The following is a 19,769-nucleotide window of genomic DNA, read 5'->3' on the forward strand; positions in this document are numbered from 1 at the left end:
ACATTGGCCAGTGCAGGTGTGCAGGAGTTTTATCTCTCATCGTGAGACCTGCTGTAAGCTCGCTCCGTGAATGCAGAACGAGGAAGACGTCGAGAGCTTTTCTCGTCTGGAGATCAACAGAGGATTTGGGCGATACTGAGCTCGAAGCCTTCCCGAAAGATAACGGATGCAACCTTGTTTCGATACGGTGGCCGCCCCACTCCTAGAGCAAAGATTTGGTTTCTGGCCCAGAATATCGTTCTGCCCCACTTCCCCAAACATTCACCGCCCTCGTGCCCTCCTCGCGCCCGTTCTTCTATATCATGCATGATAATAATGCCGAGATGTCCTTCTCGTAGTCACAGTCCGCCAAATGACAGCCCCACTCTTGTACAACATTCCCAAGGCAGCCCATCTCCGAGACGGCGTCTACTGGAGGTAGGGCTTGAGCTCGAGAAGGCGCTTGCCCGCAGCATGGAGGAGCTCGGGGTCCTTGCAGAACGCGAAGCTGACGGTCAGCAAATGCCGTCAAGGAGGACACATACCGAGCAAAGTTCTCGCCGATGGCGACGTGGTCCTCGCAGTAGAATTCTGTTGTCAGCATGTGGCAGTGTCAGGGCCTCGGGCACGCGCCTGGCTTCGCTCCCGAGCCGGAACACTCACCGGAAGGAGGGATGGACACGACCTTGATCTCATTTGCCATCCACCAGCACTTGGCAAAGTCCTTGCCGCGGCCCTTGCACGTCTCTGGAATGGGGTAGTCGACGGGAATCTTGAGCCTGCTCATGTCTACGAGCACAAAGTAGGATCCCTCTGGGAGCGTGTACGGCAGGCCGAGCTGGTCAAAGTACGAGCACAGGATGTCGCGGCGCTCCTGGTACTCAGCAACCTGGGTCTCGAAGAACTTGCGCTCGGCGGCACCCTCAAGCGCAATGGCGATCGCCTCCTGCATGGGGCCGTTGGTGCAGAACACGATACGGGACTGAGCGGCGAGCGTAGCCGAGACGAGTGCCTCGGGGCCGACAAGCCATCCGACACGCCAGCCAGTGGCCGCGAACGACTTGCCGCCAGAGAAAACGGAGAGCGTGCGCTCCCACATGCCGGGGAGCGAGGCGATGTGGAAGTGCTTCTTCCCGTCGTAGATCATGCAGTCATAGACCTCGTCCGCAATCACGAGGACGTTGTGCTTGATGCAGATCTTGGCGATCCCCTCAAGCTCTTCCTGGGTGAACACCTTGCCAACTGGGTTGTGGGGCGTGTTAACGATGATCGCCTTCGTCTTGGGAGTGAACGCCGCCTCGAGCTCGGCGAGGTCGAGAGTCCAGTCCGCGCCGCTCGACTTGCCGCCGCCCTCCTTGGGCGGGTGAAGCGGCACGTAGACGGGCTTGGCGCCCTGGAAACCGATGGTCGCAAAGTACTGGTCGAAGAACGGCTCGATAAGGACAACCTCGTCCCCGGGCTCCAGGTGGGCGGTGAGCGCGGCGTACATGCCTTTGGTTGTCAGCCCACGTCTACACCACCAGGACTCGACCCGCAAAGCATCCCGCTTCCCGTTTAGCTTACTCACCTCCATTGGCACCGGCAGTCACAACAATCTCCTCCGTCCTCAGCTTGCGGCCCTCAAGGTTGGGGAAAGTTGGCGAGTAAACGTCGCTGATGGCCTTGACAAGGCGGGGGCGGCCACGGGGGTGTGCGTAGTGGTTGACCATAATGTCCTCGTCCATAGCCTTATGAGCTGCCTTGCGGATCCACTCAGCAGGCGCCCAGTTCATGAAACCTTGCCCAAGGTTGATGCAATCAGCAGGAACGTTGGCCGGGCTACGAGTCAGCCAACGCCCAGCCTACCGAGAGAGCGTCAGAGGATCTCACGTGAAAATAGTCCATACATCGAGCTTGTGGGTGCCGCCATCGAACATGCGCTCGGCCTGAGGGATCACGGAGGTGCGAGAGGTAGCCATGATGGGAGTAGTGCTGATAGCACGGACAAGCGGGAGACGGTTGAAGGAAGTGAGACGTGCGGAAGCTCTTGCGAGGCGGAAGAGCATGTAAGAGTGCCGGGGGGACAGGCAAGAAAGGATGGCGAGCTGAGGTAATGAGATGAGTAAGAGTGTGGAAGAAAGTCGGTGGTACGGTGGGCTGCTTGTGGAAGAGATTGCCCGCAACGCGTTGCCCGGGTTTGGGACCACCCGACTTCGCCCACCCCTGGCAATTTCCGACTCGCAACTGATTACCCTCCACCATCGCCGCGATTAGCGGGATCAAAGTCCTGATTACCACTTCTTACGATGCATGTCGCCATCGGGTTTGAAGCCACGGGCTGGTCCGACGGCTGGGATTTAAGCGATCCAAGCGCTGTGGGTGGAGGCCGTGGAGCGCGTGGAGACGCGGTGTTCAATAGGGGGATACGGAGATGACCGCCGAAGTGGAGATGCGGAATCCTTGCTCACATGCACCACGCCGAAAGGACAGCTGATCACGCACTGGCCTGTGTTGTCGCGCTGTCGCATTGCTCCTCGCTCCACTTCACTTTCATGTCCCCGCTAAAGTCACGAACTCGCGACCAGCAAGACCGCGATGAGCAGAAGCCTTGAGTACGAGCTGCATACTAGCAGCGCCGAAAAGAGAGAAGCCGCGCGGCGCGTACAGACACAGCTCTGCCTCGAGCAGCTAGGCAAGGATGACTGTCACCGACTGACGGCTTGAACCCGCGGCGCAACGCGGTGCCGGAGCAATGCCTGTAATCTTACGGCGCGTATGAGCTAGTGAGTGTAAACGGTGCAGACGAGGATGCAGAGCGTGAGATGCCGCGGAAGTGGCCAAGAGGGTCGATGATACCAACCTTCCTTGCAAGCGATGCCCTCTATTCCTACCTCTCTCTCACGTCCAGTTTATCTCCTTCTCATTTCAACTGTTGCCCGTTGGTGCTGTCTTCGAACACAGTTCCTCCAGCGTCAAACCTGCCAAGCATCATCACGCTCCGCTTACCTCTCCGCTTCTGGTCGTCTCACTATTGCCTCTTCGCCAGTCGCGCTTGAGGCTCCCCCTGACATGAACCGGGCAGATAACAACAACAGGCCGCACAGACAGGACGGTAGCGACAACATCGCTGGTGGCTACACTCTTGGACTGCCGTCGTTGGAGGTGCTATTAGGACCGCCATCCTGCACAGCGCCAAGCAAATCCTTCACTCGATGTGAGAGCTTCGAGGCCGAAACTCCCCTCCAATCGCTATATCGCTCGCCGCCTTCATTTTCAGGTGACGTTCTCACCCCACCTGACCCGTTGTTGCCGTCCTCACCAGTTCAAGCACTCGCGGAAGCCGGCATCGACGAGAATGATGACGCTGCCGTATTCAAGCTCCTCATGAAGCAGCGAGAGAAGCGTCGCGACGCCCAGCTTCTCCCCGCGCTGCCTGAGCCGGCCCGGGAGACAGCTGTGCTACTTGACAATCCGCTTCACAACGACCCACTAGGGTTGTACTTCAAGATCGCTAGCTGCCAACTGAACTCCGCTAGTGCTGTCCCGGTTTCAGAGTAAGTTAGGTTCCTCCGGTGACGAGAGCAATGCGTTGGAGACAGGGCCATCCTGTGGCGCCAATGACCGACGCCAGCGCATTTCTGACCGTACAGGGCTGCCGAGAGCATGGACGACCCCCGGTACATTACACCTTCACCGACTTTACTCATTATCAGGAGTCGCGCCGTCTTGTTTCTCGAGTCACTGATGACTGACTTCTGCGCTCAATTGCACGCCTGCCCCAGCCACTCTGGCCACCTCGGGTGCTGGAGGGGCAGAATTCCGCGCCACTCACTGGAAAAGGATGCGTGTGAGCGGGATGGCGTTAGGATGCAAATATTGAACCGTAAGACGGGGTGAGATTCCATCACATTCGGCTCTGACATCACAGTGTTCTGCGCGAGCTCGTCTACCCTCACGAGCCTCATCGCACCTACAAACAGCCGGTACTACTCCGAATGAGTGACCTCGGGTGACCAGCACCAGCTGACGATAGCTCGCATTCTCCTTGTCGCATCAGTTCTGTACGAAGCCATCCTCAACAACTGTGTAGTGACGCTCCGGTGTGTACAAGGCTGTGGGCACGGTGGCAAGGCTTAACAGGACAGCGAAATCTTCTACCGTGACGTCGCACTCTTCAGGCGCCAGGGAATTGTCGATGGGGTGAGCCTCGCCCCTTTCCAAGTAGATTGATCTCCAGATCGTTGACGACATCGTCGCTACCATTGGGCTGAGGCGCGCTGATTTCCATGTCGTGAGCCCCATCAAGGTTTGAAGCCTGACTGATGCCAGTGTGCTGCAGCGAAGGGCTTGATCGCCTCCAACGCCCTCAAGGTGAATTTGACAAACGGAGACAGCCTGTCTATATCGTCTGCTACAGTGCGTAGATGGGGCATTACGTCAGCTCACTGGAATAGCCCACACTCATCCCTCGCGGAGAGGCTATCGGCGGCCTGGAGGCTGCTAATGGGCTGGACTGGGTCCTTGTCGTCGAGAAGGACGTGAACATGCCTGGGCGGGTCGTAGCTGACAGACGAGGCTGTGATGCAGACTCTCTGCAGTTCACGTTTACTCGATGACCAGCGACTTGGACCGGGTGTGCTTATGACGGTATGCTATCGCATCACATCCTCACTGACATCAGGGGAAGGGCTTTCCAGACCTGGCCTCGCTCCAGCTGCTCCGGCGACTGGCTGATCAGTTTCCTGCCGCTCGCATCGGCGTCCTCGTTGACGCGGATCCCTCAGGCATTGCAATCTTATCCGCCTATGCGTACGGCTCAAAGGCGAACCGCCACTCCGAACAGCATTCTGGGCTCCCCCTCGGCGACCGCATTGAGTATTTGGGAGTTAAAGCAACAGAGTGGTCTGCGTAAGCTGCCTGCTGGCGATTGAGGTTAATCTTCAGGGTGGCTCGGTATGAAGATCTTCTGCCACTCAGTCCCCGTGACGCGCGGCTAGTGAGTGTTTCTGCGGCATCGACGTGGCAGCTGATTGGCAGGCGAAGAAGATGTGCGCCGACCTCGCAAACGTCAATCCTACCTGGAGGTGGGTGCAACCTTTGGAAGGGGGTGCGCCCACTAATGGCAGGCGAGAGCTCGTTCACATGCTCCATCTCAACCGCAAAGCCGAGATCCAGATTCTCTCTGGTCTGCTAGCATCAGCCGATGACGGCTGGCCGGGATGCAGAGCAAACAATGACCACTTAATGGGAACTACCAACCACCTTGTCGAGTTCATCGTTGCGAAGCTCAATCGACCACATGTACGCTAGGCGTTCCCACTACGGTGCACTACGATGCAAGCGATCTCGCAGTTGCGGCAATACTCGACGCTCACTTGACTTGCTCTGCCTCGCTAGCGTACCAACAATTGCCCACTTCTCCTGGGCTTCCAACGACCTGCCTTCTGTAAGATTCGGCTTTGACATTGCTACCCAACCATGGCTCATCGTAGCGTATGCCCAACTACTTGACTCCGGCTCCCTTGCAGCGTATTAGTAGTGACTCAAATTCGACTCAGGTTGCTCCGATGAGTCAGGCTCGTCAGGGATGCTGGAATGCGGGGTGCCCACCTGTGGGCCACCTCGGTTACCGAACTCCGGCATTCCTCCCTCCACATGTGTCCTCCTAGCCCCCACATCTGTCTGACAAGTGTCATCGACCCGTCTCTACAACTCTCCACTCAGCGCGCTCGGACCTCTCCCTCGATTATACAAGAGACTCTCAACCATGAGCGCTTCCACTGCTACGAGCAAAATGCAGTACGGTACGTATCACATCGAACGAGCTGACTCTAGTTCGCCTGGGCAACTCGGGCCTCAAGGTCTCCCGCCTCATCCTGTGCGTCCACCCTGGTTTGAGCTGAGCTGACAGCAGGGGATGCATGTGTACGACTCCGAAGGTAGCTTGGGCTGATGACAGCCTATGGCACGCCGTCTTACCAGTCCTGGATCCTCGACGAGAAGACGGGTATTGAGCACATCAAGCACGCGTACTCGCGCGGCATCAACACCTTCGAGTGCGTAGCCTCCTTTAATCCCCGCGTCTGACGCTAGCACGGCCAACGTTTATGCGAACGGCGCGAGTGAGGTCGTTCTGGGCAAGGCGATCAAGGCGATCGGCTGCCCGCGGGAGGCCGTGGTAGTGCTCACCAAGTGCTACTTCCCGGTCGGACGGCCCGGCGACAATGGCAGCGTCGGTGGATCGGGGGACAAGAACTCGCCCGAGGGTGCGAACGGCTCGGGACTGAGCAGGAAGCACATCTTTGGATCGATCAAGGCATCGCTGGAGCGGCTGCAGCTCGACTATGTTGACGTGCTGCAGTGCCACCGGTGAGTGGCGGCATACTGAGAGGAGACTTCAGTTGGGTCAGGCAGCTGACGCAAGCTTCGACTATGACACACCCATTGAGGAGACAATGCAGGCGCTCCACGATGTTGTGCAGGCCGGTTACGCGCGGTACATCGGCATGAGCTCGTGCCACGCATATCAGTTTCACCAAATGCAGAGTGAGTTGACGGGTCACCGGAAGAATAAGCTTCTGCTTTGTCATGCTGGCTAGGCCTTTGCCGCGGCTAACCACAGACTACGCCATCGCCAATCGTCTTACGCCGTTTATCTCGATGCAGAATTACCACAATGGCGTGTACCGCGAGGAGGAGCGCGAGATGGTGCCGACCCTCAAGGTGAACAGTCGCTTGTGTACTGGCTAACCGCAGCTCTTCGGCACTGGGATGATCCCTTGGTCGCCCCTCGCACGTGGCTTCCTCACCCGTCCTTGGTCCGCTGAGGAGGGCATCCGCGCCAAGACAGACTCGGCCTTCAAGGTGGAGTGGCCAGCCGTAACCACTGCTTATACCAGGCGCGCAAGCTGCACATCCACACGGACGCCATGAAGACGATCAACGAGCGCGTCGCCGAGCTGGCCAAGAAGAAGGGCGTGAGCATGGCGCAGATTGCCCTGGCGTGGCAGCTGAGCTGCGACTTCGTCACCGCCCCGATCGTTGGGAGCACGCGTCTGGAGGCGCTCGACGAGCTCATCGATGCCGTCGACATGCGCCTCACCCCTGACGAGAAGGCTTACATCGACGAGCCCTACGTACCGCAGGCGATTATCGGACATACCTAGGCCAATGTAGAGGCAGCTGAGAAGAGCGGCGGATGCAATAGTGTGACGAAGAGCGAGTGACTGCGTTCACCGCTCCCATTGGCTACCCATCATTGTGTGCCGACAGCATATATGGAGCTCAACATGCTTATAATCAGCGGAGGGGGTGAGCACATACCTTATATGCACATCGCCTTTTACTATGCGCATCAGTGTTCCCGCCCCGATATCTCCGTTGTTCGAATTTTTCACAGAACCCTTCCATCTCGGAAGTCTAAAACAACCTTTTTGCGCACGTCTGGACAGTGGAACCAAACAAAGCATCATCCCTGCCGTCCAATTGTCCAACCTGCACGTAACGTTTGATCTTTGGATCCGGCCATGTCAGCGTTGCAGTCTTCAGCTCCATGTCTTGTAGGGCGTCAACAGCGGTGGGTGATGTGTCGACCTCTTCCCTCGTGCAACACCTTCCTCGGTCGCGTGGACTAGGCTTGCCGCCCCCTAACTACCGGCTCTCTCAACGCTCATGCGCTCACCCGCCTTCCTCTACCCCTCTGAGTCAAGCCTCACCCGCCTTCCTCTACCCCTCTGAGTCAAGCAATCACTATATCTTCACGCATTCTCTCTCTTCAACATTCTCATCTTCTCTTCACACTCACCTCCTCACAACGCTCCAGATCAACTCCCTCCTCGTCCTCCTCGTCCTCCTCGTCCTCCTCCCCTCTCACTCCCTCCTCTGCCTGTCATTAGCGCTGAAATCTTTCCTCTCCTCTTATTACCCTAACCCTAGCGCATACACGCAGCAGCCACTCCGGAGCGTAGTAGTAGCACCTCTTGTTTGGCACGGTTCTGCTCACAGCACACCCCTCCTCCCCGCTCGCCATGCCGGCTCCACGCGATTCTTATCGCTCCAAGCCCCGCCCCCAGCTCCCCCACAGCGAAGCTCTGATGCTGCAAGAACAGGTTGCCATAGTCCACTCCCCCCTCGTGAGTTCCGTCCCTGCACCTTCCTCATCCAAGCCGCAGGATGCCGCGAAGCGTTCGAGAATCGTTGTGGTCGGACCTTTTGAGACTCAGGTCTACGACTTCTCATCAAGCAGCGAGTCCGGCTCGTCGACGGGTGGCCGACCTTCCCTCGCCGACTGTACTGCCTCTGGAGCGGGCATCGTACCATTCGGCACGTCGTCCGGTATCACGCCTTCCTGCATGTCCCGAGATGCGTGGCACGGACACGACCTCTCTTCGCTCAATCCCGACTTCGCGGAGCCAGACCAGCCAGATTGGCTCGAGTACGGCCTTCCCGCTGAGGAACTGGAAGGTCTCGACTTGGGTAGCCTTTCCTTCTCTGACTCTGAGCCTCCCGTCGAGGGGTCCGAGATACGGCAGTCCCAGCTCAATCAGTCACAGGCAGGTAGTACCAATTATCACCCCAGCCGCCAGGAAACCTACAGCCGCTCTCTTGTGGGTATCAACTCAAAGCTGTGCTCATCCCAGCTCCCGGTCTCCCAGCCGCAACGTTTCAAGCCGAACACTCCTCAGTCGCCCAAACGCCCGTCTCTCAAGCCAAAGGTCATTCCTCTCCCTGTTTCTTCCTTCCAGCCCAGGCGAGCCCCCAAATCCTTCTCCGGCGCCCCAAAGTTGAAGCTCAAGCCCGCTTCAATCCCTGTGTTCGAACCCGCTCGGCGTCCTACACCCCACTCGGAGGACCATCGCCAGGAAGACACGCTCACCATATCGTGCACCGCCTGTGAATCGACTGTCGGCCGCATGGTTTACCTTCTGCCTTGCGGGGTGAGCTGACCACTGCTCTCGAACCTCAACTGACATCAGGACCTCGCCTGCCCGTCGTGCTTTTCTTCAAGTGTAGCCGCCGTCTCCGTGTCCCGTGGACAGGCCAAGTGCCCCGCGTGCCTCGAGGTTGTAACGTCCTTTCAGCCGTACGACGGCAGTCGCCACGTCGGTGTCCGCCCTCTCAAGCGCAACAAGATCGCGGAGGAGCCTTCCAAGCCTGGCCACACCATCGTCATGCGTATCGACAATGTCGCCTGGGATATTGAACCTCACATCGTCGAGGCCTTCCTTCCGCCGAATTCACTCCCTCCCGATCACCCTCATCCAATCCACATTTGCATTGATCGTCTTGATGGTCGGACCAAGGACTACATGGTGAGCAAGCTGCATCATCTTGCAAGCCTGACCGCAGTACATCGAGGTTCAGTCCAGAGCGGCGGCCAGGCGGGTACTGCAGAAGTGCCAGAACACATACATGTCCGGCGGTCGTGTCACTCGTGGCCGCAAACGTGCTGTGACCATTTCTATCGTCACTCATGAAGAACTCTTGAATGAAGTAGGCCTTGAAGCAAGACTAGCTGATACCAGCTTCGCCCGACCGGCAAGGCCGAACTCGTGTCGCTTCTTGACTTGTGTGTGGCGACCCTCACTGCACCCACCCCCGCCCTGCGCATCGACTCAAAGGGCCGCGGCCGCCTCCAAGCAGTACTCAGCACCAACGGCAAAATTCACTACATTAAGTATCGTCAGGCGCCCTATCACGCATTGATGAGTATCTTGTGCAAATTGAAGGGCAAGAACTCGCCTACCTACTGGGACTTGTTCCGTGAGAGGTCGCATCTAATGGAGCTAACGTGCAGACGTGGCGTCGGGGGCTCTCATTGCTCTATCAGACTCATTGCGGGTCCAGGGGGACTCTGCGATATTTGCCGCGGACTTCCGCCTCAAAATTCAGCTCCTCGATCTGTTTGACAGCTGCTTCGGTAAGCATGCGCGTCCCATCCAGCTTTGAGCACACCCTTCTTCAGATCTTCAGCATGTCGGACATCAGGTGCCCTGTCCTCTGTCTCGGTCCAGCAGACGCCACGTCTCTTAGATATTTGACGCTCTACCATGACCCTTCGCCCGCTTGTGGGCTGTATCATGTTTCCCAATGTCCGTGTTCCTTCTCCCATGACCTCGGGTCACTCATTGTTGTACGCATCGCAAACAGTACATGTAGTTGGCTATGCATCCACGCTCTTGACGAACGCGAGCACCTTTATCCTTGTGTTGACAGGCTCTCGGCTTCTCGGCCTCGACAACCTCAGGGCCATGTTATTGGCAGGCGGATTCCTTGGGCCACGTGGACCAGACCCACCCAGCCGGCCGTGCCCAGCCAAGATGGAACGTGACCACCAACATCGCCTCCTTGACTTCGCTTTCATCCAAAGATCCCCGCGCTCTTACAGCCGGTGGCCAGTACGCCAGTACTCCTCATTCGCTCTCCTCACTCAATTCTCTCGCGCTCTTCTACGCGTACCAGCCTTTCAACTCGACTTGTCCTCGTGGGCATCGCCGTCTCTTCCGACTCGCCTCTAGACCGCGTCACGACGCGTCACCATCACAGACCATGTTTCGCAATCTTCCCACCTTCAAATCGCTCCCGCAGGCAATCGGCCTCCCCTTTCTTTCCTCCTCTGAGGACGCGCAACTAGCGTTCAAAGCCGGCGACAATGGCCTGAAGCGCCTCTCGCAGGGTGACGTTATTCCACTCTCTGAAACCAGCTACTGGTCCCAATACTGGAGCGTTTTCAACTCGGCCGCTGACGTTTACTCGCTTCTCAGCGTGCAGGACGTACGGCAGGCACTTCGCTCGAATCCGGACAACGTTGCCAACCTTATCCAAGCCCTCGCGCACCACCTCTTCACCCTCCTACCGTCGCCTGAGTTCCCATCCTCTACTGCCCCGGAGACAGGCGGGCTCAGCCCATCCTCGCAGGCACTCAACTGTCTGCGAGTACTTGGGCGTGTGCTGGTTGTCGTTTACGAGGGTGAAGCAGAGGGTGCTGGCAAGGCGTGGGCCGACAAGTACTTATGGAGTCGGGGTCGCGCGCCACCGCGCAGCGCTGTTGGCGGCATTGAAGAAGACGCTGCGCAGTTCTCGCTCGGGGACGACGACGATGACGACGACCACGAGAAGAAGGACGAGGATCCGGTGCTGACCGCCGCCGTCGACGAAGGCGAGCTGGAGCATCCTCTTGCAGGACCCTCCACCAACGGGCACCCTGCTCCGGCGGAGGAGGAAGGTGAGGAACTGCCCTCTCTCGCGGACCGGCTGTTCTCGTGCGTCATCGACATGTTGTTCTGCGCGGGGTTCACCGTTCCCGACTCGGTGCGCGGCGAGGACGGGCAAGGCGACAAGATCAACGTGAGCCCATCTGTCGGGATACTGGCTGACGGCAGTACGTCATCTGGGAGAAGGGCGTGGGCTCGACCGTGAGCATCGGAAGCACGTCCGAGCTCGACCGGAACAAGATTGAGGTGCTGCGATTCCTTGTGATTCTCCTCTCGCAGACAGTGTACACTCCGCCAACCGCGCTCGCGACAGCGACCAACGCTCCGCTGGAACATTTGACGCATGCGCTCGAGCGGCGCCTGGTTCTGTCGCTATTGTGCTCGCTGCTGAATACATCCCTCGCTCCCAAGGCTGGCGGCGTGCCGTACAACCATCTCGTGTTCCGTGCTGCGGAGGAGCGCCGCACCATGGTCCGCATGTGTCTTATGACGCTGCTCGTCGCGCTCGACTACCGCTCATTTGACAACATCACCCCCACGCCCGGTACCCCTGGCGGGCTGGCTGCCGAGAAGGACGACAACGCGTTCCGTTTCTTCATTTCCAAGCTGCATCGCAAGGACGACTTTGCGTTCGTGCTCGGGGGCATCATCGGCATCCTTGAGGAGCATATGGCTCACACCAACAACTACCTCCCGGGAAGCAAGAAGCCCGTGCCATACCTATTGGAGGCCTGTAAGTGGCTGTTGGGCGCACCCGCGTGCACCTGCTTACCCCAGTCATGCTCCTGTGGCGCCTTGTTGATCTCAACAAGCGATTCCGCGCGTATGTCTTTGAGAGCGGCAAGGCGATCGACCTTATTGGCTACATCCTCATCTGCTGCCTCGAGTTCAAGAACGACCCCGCGCAGCACGGCATGTTGCGCCTTCTTGCGTACCTCTTGCAGACACTTTCAGCCGACGCGGGCTTTGCGACTGCCATCAACCAGCCGCTTCGGCAACCAGTCCCTGCCAAGTGGGCTGTGCAGGGCAACGCTTCGGATTTCATGATTGTATCGATATACAGCATCGCAACGACGCCTGGACTCAACACGCTGTTCCCCGCACTGACCATCTCCATCACGAACGCGGCACCCCATTTGCGTAACATTGGCGTGCAGGCGTCGACGCGGCTCATGCAGTTGTTCAAAGCATTCTCGGCGCCCAACTTCCTTCTCGCGGATGATAGCCACCCGCGGCTGGTCTACTATCTGCTTGAGACTTTCAACGCGGTCATTTATCACCAGCTCAACGAGAACCCGAACCTGATGTACGCGATTCTTGTCGCGCACGCCGATTTCCAACGCCTTGCGACGTTCACGCTCCTTTCGGGACTGCGCGAAATTCAGCGCAAGAAGGCGCTGCGCGCCAAGGAGGAGGAACGCAACACGCCGCCGCCGCGTGGTCTTGTGCGCACGGACTCTGAACTGGCGATGCTCGCGGAGAAGGCAGCTCTTCTCGGGCGCGAGATTGAGGGGGACGAGATTGATGACGAGCGGCGCCCATCACAGTCCCAGTCGCACCGCGGGTCTGAGGACAGCCATGCGCGCATGACATCTCCCCCGCCAGGCCACATGTCCGAGAAGGCACGAGGCAAGATGCGCGCTACTTCCCCACCGCCCGAGGAATCCAGCAGCGCCGGGGATGACGAAGAGCTGATGCGCGTCGCCCAGGCGGGCATTGGGCCGAACGGCTACATTCCCACGCAAGAGTGGGTGACGAGTTGGCAGAAGGGGCTGCCGCTGGACCCGGTGCTTGTTGCCATTTCGGAGCTCCTTCCCAAAATCCAGGACACGCAGCGCGCCGCAGGCCCAAGCTCTAAGGTCTTCAACCTCCTCAAAGAGATCGATCTCACCGACGTGCTGCCGCCTGCGCCTCCGTTTGTGCCCCGCAAATTCACGTGGTCGCCCCAGTCCTGTGTGTGGCTCACGTCGTTGCTGTGGGGTGACATCTACGTCGCGGGTATCGCGACGGGCGTGTGGCGCGATACGACTGTGCGCCTCTTTGGCGTTAAGCAGGCGCCCGGCACAAAGCGCCCCGCGCAGGTTGACCGCGTGCTCAAGATGTTTGGTGTTGCGTAGTGTGCAGCGCGTCGAGACGCGTGCTTGTAGCCTTGTATGCAGACTCCTGAGAGCAGAGAGCGCGGAAAGCCAATTCCAGCTCATATCATTCGGCCATGGCCGTGAGAAGGTCCGTGCCGATTGGTGCCCCACCCCTCCACCCACGTGACGCACCCGTCATCGCGCGCTCTGCGCCGGCGGTAACCATGCGGGTCGCGGGCTGAACGTAGCTCTTGTTCTCGTCACATCGTTCTCCTCGACTCCCTCCTCGCGCGATCCCTCACACTTGCTCATCCCTCATCACCATGCCCGCTGCCGACCCCAAGTTCCTCAAGTACGTCGACGAGCACGAGGACGCGTTCATCGCGCGCCTCAAGGCTGCCGTCGAGATTCCTTCGTGAGTGAGCTGCCGAGCAGCTATTTCGGGCTCAAGCTGACAGCAGCGTGTCGGGTAACCTCGAGTGAGTATAAAGACCTTGACGAGCGACTTTAGCGGGACGGGTAGCTCCAACTTCCCCTTATCGCCCGCCCTCTCGTAGCTACCTGGCGGTTCTCACCTCCCTCGCTTCCTTCGGAACGCTCCCTCCCTCCGCCATCCTCCCTGTCGTGTTCAGTCTGGCCTCCCCCAATTTCTTCGACCGCCGCCATTGTTCTGTTGCACCGCTGACCACAGGTACGCCAAGGATGTCGAGCGCATGGCCGACTGGCTTGTTGGCCAGCTCACAGACCTCGGCGTCAAGGCAGAGAAGCGTGGGATCGGCAAGCACACACTCGATGGCAAAGAGGTTGACCTTCCTCCCGTCGTTATCGGCTCGATCGGCAACGACCCCGCCAAGGTGAGTAGCTCCTTCTGCCTCCTCGCTCTCGCTTCATGTCGTGCCCACCTGCATCCGAGTCTCGTCCTCTCCTGCCTCCGTCTGCTCTCCTGCCCGCACTCAGCGTTTCCTGTCAACTCCAGCTAACAACAGAAAACCGTTCTTGTCTACGGTCACTACGACGTCCAGCCCGCCCTCAAGGAAGATGGCTGGGACTACGAGCCCTTCACCCTCACGCCCGACCCCAAGACTGGACGGCTGTACGGCCGTGGGTCGACAGACGACAAGGGTCCTGTGATGGGCTGGCTCAACGTGCTCGAGGCCCACAAGGACCTCGGCCTCGAGATGCCGGTCAACCTCAAGATGATCTTTGAGGGCATGGAAGAGAGCGGGTCCGTCAACCTTGACAAGTTCATTGAGAGCGAGAAGGACAAGTTCTTCGCTGGCCTCGACTGCATGTGCATCTCGGACAACTACTGGCTGGACACGAAGACCCCGTGCCTCACCTACGGTCTGCGTGGCGTCAACTACTATGAGATTAAGGTGTCGGGCCCCGACCGTGACCTTCACTCGGGCGTGTTTGGTGGTACCATCCACGAGCCGATGACTGACCTGATCCTCCTCAGTGAGTTGGTAGAAGGAGTGGGCCTCTGCAGCGGCACGATGAGCGGACTACTGGAACGAAGTCCCCGTGGACTGTGCTTTGAGGGTTTCTTGATTCTCATCCACACTGGCTACATTTAGGTGACCACCTGCATTCCTTGCTGGCGCGGTGACCGCTGCTCGGGTCCCACCCTCTGGTTGCGTCGTTCGCGTTGCACCGTCGCCTGAGCTCACACCAGTGTCCAAGCTCGTTTCGCCCACTGGCGAGATCCTTATCCCCGGCGTCAAGGAGCTCATTGCGCCCGTCACCCAGGATGAGCAGGAGAAGTTCGAGAAGATCCACTTCCAGATGAGCGACATCCAGGGTGCTGTTGGTGGCGACCAGACCCTTACGGACGACACGATCAAGACGCTAATGGGCCGCATGCGCAACCCCTCGTTGTCACTTCACGGCATCGAGGGAGCATTCTCCGCACCTGGCTCGAAGACGGTCATTCCTTGCTCGGTGAAGGGCAAGTTCAGCATCCGCACGACCCCCAACCTCGGCGTCGAGAACACGACTGAGCTTGTGCTGAAGTACATTAACGATGAGTTTAAGAAGCTTGGCTCGAAGAACCGCTGCGAGGTCAGCCTCGGGCACGGTGGTGAGCCTTGGGTCACCGACCCGAACCACTACAACTTCCGCGCGGCCCACAAGGCGACTGTCGCCGTCTACGGGCAGGAACCGGATTACACTCGTGAGGGCGGCTCGATCCCCGTCACGCTGGACTTTGCCAACATTCTCGGCCTGAACATCCTGCTCCTCCCTGTGGGGCGTGGAGATGACGGCGCGCACTCGACCAACGAGAAGATCGACAAGAGCAACTACATCAATGGGACCAAGCTGTTGGGCTCGTACCTGTACGAGCTTGCCGCGGAGAAGAAGGACTAGAGAAAGTTTGGCGGCTGTTTGGGATCGAGCGCATAGGTCGCCAGATGTATAAATGCAAGCAAAATACATGAAACTTAGGGCATGACGCGTCTCCCAGATTGCCGTTTGTGGATCGCAATGGACCCTAGCCGCGTCGCGTCCCTCGGTGCCAAGTCGGTGGCCTGTGCCTGACTGCAACAACATGAATGACCCATGACCTCGGATCAATCCTCCATCCACAACTTCATTTGCACTCCAATTCCTCATCTTGCAGTTCGGAGACGGACACGGCGCGATGTCGCGCCCAACTCCGCTCCCCGCGGCCCCGCCTTTCCAGCGACGCGGACCTACTCTCGCCCGTCCCTGGCCCTTGCTACCCCTAGCCCTGGCCGACATAGCCTACACACTGTGGGCGGTGGCGAGTGTATCGGCAGGACCACCTTCTTCCCCCTCCCCCTCCCCATCGGCATCCTCACATCCTCCTTCGTTGTCCCCGAACTTGCCTTTATCGTCGAATTCGCTGCTATTAAGGAAGCATTGGCGCTGGGCTGGCCTAGATTTCGGCGCATCGGACGCGCCTCCACCAGCCTTCATCGCGCTCGCGCTCGCCCGCGTCGCCGCCCTCCTCGCATTGCACCATCCACGGTGGCGACAGCGCGGTGGATGGGTTCTCGCGCTTACGGGCGGCACGCTCATTGCGTGTGTGTGGGAGGTGTGCGCCGGTGTGCTGAGCCGTGATGGGCAGAGGCGGGAAGTGGAGGGCTTGTTCTTGATTGTGGTAAGTGACGAGGGCGAGAGACGAAGAGAAGGGAGGTGGAAGGCGCTCAAAGGGATTGACTTGCGCTCTGTGTGCCGGAGAGACGCGGAGAGCAGAACGACCATGAGGGGACATCAGCGGCAACCCTCTTCCTTGGCTGACACCAGACCGCCTCGTTCGCCATCTCCGAGTTCGTAAGTCGGCTTTGGGGCTTTTCTATCGGGCTCTCCCGTGCCAGAATGACCTGTCTCTATTCTCGCACAAGTCTGACCCCAGCTACTGTTCCTCCTCCTCCTGCGCCTCTCCCCAATTCGGACATACACGCTACGCCCGCCGCCCGGCCGCACCCCCTCCCTTCCCCTCACGCCGCACGTCACGCCTCTGCCAACACAACGGCGCGGCGCGCGCGATCGCCCGCCCCTCGCTCCGCTCTTCACGACGCCCATCCCTTCGCCGCCGCGCGCTGCGGATGCTGTCTCGCCCATCGAGGGCATGGGGCAGAGCTATGGCGCCATGTCGATCGCGACGAGCATCACGTCCTTCGGGCCCGCGACGGTGCGCTCGCCGCGGTGGGATGGTGGCGAATTGCGCAGCCCCGCGCCCTGGGAGACGGACGAGGAGGGATACCGCACCAACGCAGACTACTATGACGTCGAGGCTGGCGAGACGGGGTACGAGACCGACGGCTCGGACAGCACATCCACGGTCTCGGACAGCAGCATCATTGACCTTCCGCCGCCGCGTCCGCTGCATCCCGTCACGCTGGACTCGGGGCTGGCGGAGCTCGCGGGCGCAGTCGAGGCAGCGGCTGGCGTGGTGCGACGCAGTGCAAGTGCGCGCTTCGGGCGCAGCATCGAAACGAGTGAGGGGTACGGGACGTTTTCTCGATAGTAGTTGTTCACGCTTGTCATGATGTCTCACATTTCCATACAAAATGTTACACCTGTAGTTCTTCCAGCTCTTCTGTTTCTAATCACATTCTGGCCCTACAACCGGGCCTTTTCATTTTGCTGCAGCTCGGCCCACTCGCCAATGGCGCCGACGAGCTCGGCAACGCGCGCGTCGCTGACTCCGGCGCGGAGGCAGATGCGTACCCTCTCCCTACCCGGTGGAACAGTCGGGGGCACGACGGGGCGCACAATGAACCCACGCTCGAGGAGGTACGCGGACAGGGCGTGGGGCGTGGGGGTGAGGAGGCCGACAATGGGCGCGGGCGGGGAGGGATCAAGTCCCGTCGCGCCGGGGAAGGGAACGGGCGTTGGGTCTGGCAGGCGGAGGAGCGAGGACGGGGTGCGCGCCAGCAGCGGCGCCAAGTGCGTATGGAGGTTGGCGATGACTCGGGTGAGGTCCGCGCGTTTCTGGTGTCAGTGCGGAACAGTGGATGCAGAAGGGTGGGATGGCCGGATGAGCGGGGTCAAACATGCTGACGGTTGGACGGAACTCTCCCGGAAGGGAGCGGAAGTCAGGAACGGCCCTCCACCTCAATCTGCCGGGACACCGGCTCATCGCGTTCCGAGACACGCATTCCTCGCCAAAGCTGCAAAGGCTGCGTGTGGGGACGAAAGTTTTGGGGAGATCTGAAGAGCGCTTACCGCGTCGCCGTGGCGTGAGGCCAGCAAGTCCCAGACGGCCTCGAGGGCTACTACGGTGCTGAGCGGCATCGCAGTGGAGAAGATGAACGGACGCGCGAAGTTGATGAGAAAGCTGCGGAGGATGGGTGAGCAGAGAAGGACGGCGCCGGACGCGCCGGCGCCCTTGCCGAACGTCATGAGGCGGACTGTGACCCGGTTGCCTTCATCTAGCGCGTGCACGATGCCGCGGCCGCGCGAACCGTACACGCCTGTGGTGTGCGCTTCGTCGACGACGACACACTGCTGTTCACGCGGGACGAAGGCGTCGAACACGTCGAGCAGGGCGGGTAGGGGCGCAAAGTCCCCGTCCATCGAGTAGAGGCTCTCCATTGCGAGGAAGACGGTTGCACCCGGCGCAACGTCGAGGGTTTGCAGGACCGCCGTGAGGGCGGCTGGATCGTTGTGCGCGAAGGGCACGCGGCGTGAGGCCAGCACGCGACTTCCCCGCATCCCGTCGTGCACCGACGCGTGGATTAGTTCATCGTAGATCACAGCGTCCCCGGGCTGCGGAACCGTGCTGAAGAAGGAGACGTTGGCGTCCCACCCGCTGTTGAAAAGAAGGCCGGCTGGAGCCGCGAAGTGCTCGGCAAGACGCGTCTCTAGCGCGCGGTGGGCGCATGTGCCCCCGCTCAGCAGGCGGCTGCCCGTCGAGCCGAGGACAGTCTCAGTGGCCTCGAGACGCGCGATGTAGGCCGCGCGCAGGGACGCATCGGTAGTCAGTCCGAGGTAGTCGTTGGACGACTGTTGTCAGTTGGGCGTGCGCGTGTTGAAATCAAATTGGTCGCCGAGGAAGGTGAACGGTGCTCCGCGCCGTGCATGCACTGCCCGCGACGGGGGGTGCTCGAGGGTGCGCCGTAAGAAGAATTGAGCATAGGTCCTTCTCACCGTCACTGTGCTAGTTCTCATCGCTGCTTGGCACGCTTGGGTGACTTGCCCAATGTTGGACCTTTGCAAATGAAGCGATCTTCCGACCTGGACAGCCCGCTTGGCGGTGACTTACAAAGTCGGTGAGGCGTGACGAGGCCGAGGTGTCATACTCTTTAAGGGAGCGAAACCTCCCCTTCTTCTGGCGAGCAGATAAGAGGCTGCCCAACCGCGCGTCGAGCTTTGATTCACCGGGCATGTCGGACATGATAGCGAGGGATGATGTCGCGGGGAAGTGCGATGCCAAGGAGAATAGGGCATGTGTGCGCAGAGACAGACAGGTACGGGGAAGTCAGTCGCCCATGGGCCAGGGCGGTCACGTGTCCGGGGTGGGAGCTTATCACTGCCATCTGCTTGGGTGGCCCCAGGGCGGAGGTAGAATGGAGGTGGAGGCCGTGGAGGGCGACGGAGCGGCGACGGCAGTGGGAGTGATGCGAGGCAGGGTAGAATCGGCCATATCGCGCCGAGTGGCCGATGCCGAGAAATGGCGGTTATCGACTGCACTGCATGCACAGAGGAGGGCGGACTTCGGAACTGGCCGGAAAGAGAGAGGGGGGGGTGGTGGACATCTCGAGTGATGGGATTGGTGGATGTGGACGAGAGATAAGAATACACACTCACAACTCGATCCAGACTCGGCCCTTGTGCCCCCTCTTGGCCCGTTCTGGTATTCTGTATCGGGGCTTGCAAGCGACTAACCTCCACACTAATGGTATAATGGAGGGATTAGGAGCCAATGCTAATTATGTCAAGATGGCAAGATTGGCCGTCGGCGGGACCTAAAGTTCTTATCTGGGTTGCTTGACGCTGATTGGGCAATCTATACACGCGGATGTGCGCCCAGGCCCTAAGCAAAGAGAGT

General features: G+C 59.6%; 8 protein-coding genes across 8 annotated transcripts; 6 read left to right on the top strand and 2 right to left on the bottom strand.

The window, feature by feature from the left end:
• Window positions 1-295: 295 nt before the first annotated feature.
• Window positions 296-2,024, bottom strand: COLE_02211 (uncharacterized protein; the record flags this gene model as incomplete). The annotated part of the gene is made up of 5 exons (XM_018422929.2): window positions 296-487; window positions 525-556; window positions 643-1,470; window positions 1,547-1,797; window positions 1,849-2,024. The coding sequence occupies 5 exons, from the start codon at window positions 2,022-2,024 to the stop codon at window positions 296-298; spliced, it is 1,479 nt and encodes a 492-aa protein (XP_018279482.1).
• An 808-nt stretch (window positions 2,025-2,832) lies between these two features.
• COLE_02212 (uncharacterized protein) lies at window positions 2,833-3,516 on the top strand (the record flags this gene model as incomplete). The annotated part of the gene is made up of 1 exon (XM_018427350.2): window positions 2,833-3,516. The coding sequence occupies one exon, from the start codon at window positions 2,833-2,835 to the stop codon at window positions 3,514-3,516; it is 684 nt and encodes a 227-aa protein (XP_018279481.1).
• A 2,209-nt stretch (window positions 3,517-5,725) lies between these two features.
• COLE_02213 (uncharacterized protein) lies at window positions 5,726-7,124 on the top strand (the record flags this gene model as incomplete). The annotated part of the gene is made up of 8 exons (XM_065626197.1): window positions 5,726-5,762; window positions 5,794-5,836; window positions 5,907-6,014; window positions 6,052-6,327; window positions 6,383-6,504; window positions 6,581-6,681; window positions 6,715-6,822; window positions 6,858-7,124. The coding sequence occupies 8 exons, from the start codon at window positions 5,726-5,728 to the stop codon at window positions 7,122-7,124; spliced, it is 1,062 nt and encodes a 353-aa protein (XP_065482466.1).
• Window positions 7,125-8,870: 1,746 nt separating this feature from the next.
• Window positions 8,871-9,906, top strand: COLE_02214 (uncharacterized protein; the record flags this gene model as incomplete). The annotated part of the gene is made up of 5 exons (XM_018427348.2): window positions 8,871-8,894; window positions 8,934-9,269; window positions 9,307-9,450; window positions 9,483-9,720; window positions 9,755-9,906. The coding sequence occupies 5 exons, from the start codon at window positions 8,871-8,873 to the stop codon at window positions 9,904-9,906; spliced, it is 894 nt and encodes a 297-aa protein (XP_018279478.1).
• Window positions 9,907-10,506: 600 nt separating this feature from the next.
• Window positions 10,507-13,288, top strand: COLE_02215 (uncharacterized protein; the record flags this gene model as incomplete). Its single annotated transcript, XM_018422927.2, has 3 exons — window positions 10,507-11,304; window positions 11,340-11,904; window positions 11,949-13,288. 3 exons carry the CDS (start codon window positions 10,507-10,509, stop codon window positions 13,286-13,288), a joined length of 2,703 nt encoding a protein of 900 aa, XP_018279477.1.
• A 284-nt stretch (window positions 13,289-13,572) lies between these two features.
• On the top strand, window positions 13,573-15,616 carry COLE_02216 (uncharacterized protein; the record flags this gene model as incomplete). The annotated part of the gene is made up of 5 exons (XM_018422926.2): window positions 13,573-13,664; window positions 13,711-13,728; window positions 13,941-14,103; window positions 14,236-14,707; window positions 14,925-15,616. 5 exons carry the CDS (start codon window positions 13,573-13,575, stop codon window positions 15,614-15,616), a joined length of 1,437 nt encoding a protein of 478 aa, XP_018279476.1.
• Window positions 15,617-15,733: 117 nt separating this feature from the next.
• On the top strand, window positions 15,734-17,243 carry COLE_02217 (uncharacterized protein; the record flags this gene model as incomplete). Its single annotated transcript, XM_018426607.2, has 4 exons — window positions 15,734-15,768; window positions 16,127-16,373; window positions 16,520-16,546; window positions 16,629-17,243. The coding sequence occupies 4 exons, from the start codon at window positions 15,734-15,736 to the stop codon at window positions 17,241-17,243; spliced, it is 924 nt and encodes a 307-aa protein (XP_018279475.1).
• A 95-nt stretch (window positions 17,244-17,338) lies between these two features.
• On the bottom strand, window positions 17,339-19,115 carry COLE_02218 (uncharacterized protein; the record flags this gene model as incomplete). Its single annotated transcript, XM_018425988.2, has 3 exons — window positions 17,339-17,710; window positions 17,945-18,724; window positions 18,984-19,115. The coding sequence occupies 3 exons, from the start codon at window positions 19,113-19,115 to the stop codon at window positions 17,339-17,341; spliced, it is 1,284 nt and encodes a 427-aa protein (XP_018279474.1).
• Window positions 19,116-19,769: the final 654 nt, after the last annotated feature.

The sequence above is a fragment of the Cutaneotrichosporon oleaginosum genome, assembly GCF_008065305.1.
Source record: "Cutaneotrichosporon oleaginosum strain ATCC 20508 chromosome Unknown ATCC20508_contig02, whole genome shotgun sequence".
Classification (NCBI taxonomy): domain Eukaryota; kingdom Fungi; phylum Basidiomycota; class Tremellomycetes; order Trichosporonales; family Trichosporonaceae; genus Cutaneotrichosporon; species Cutaneotrichosporon oleaginosum.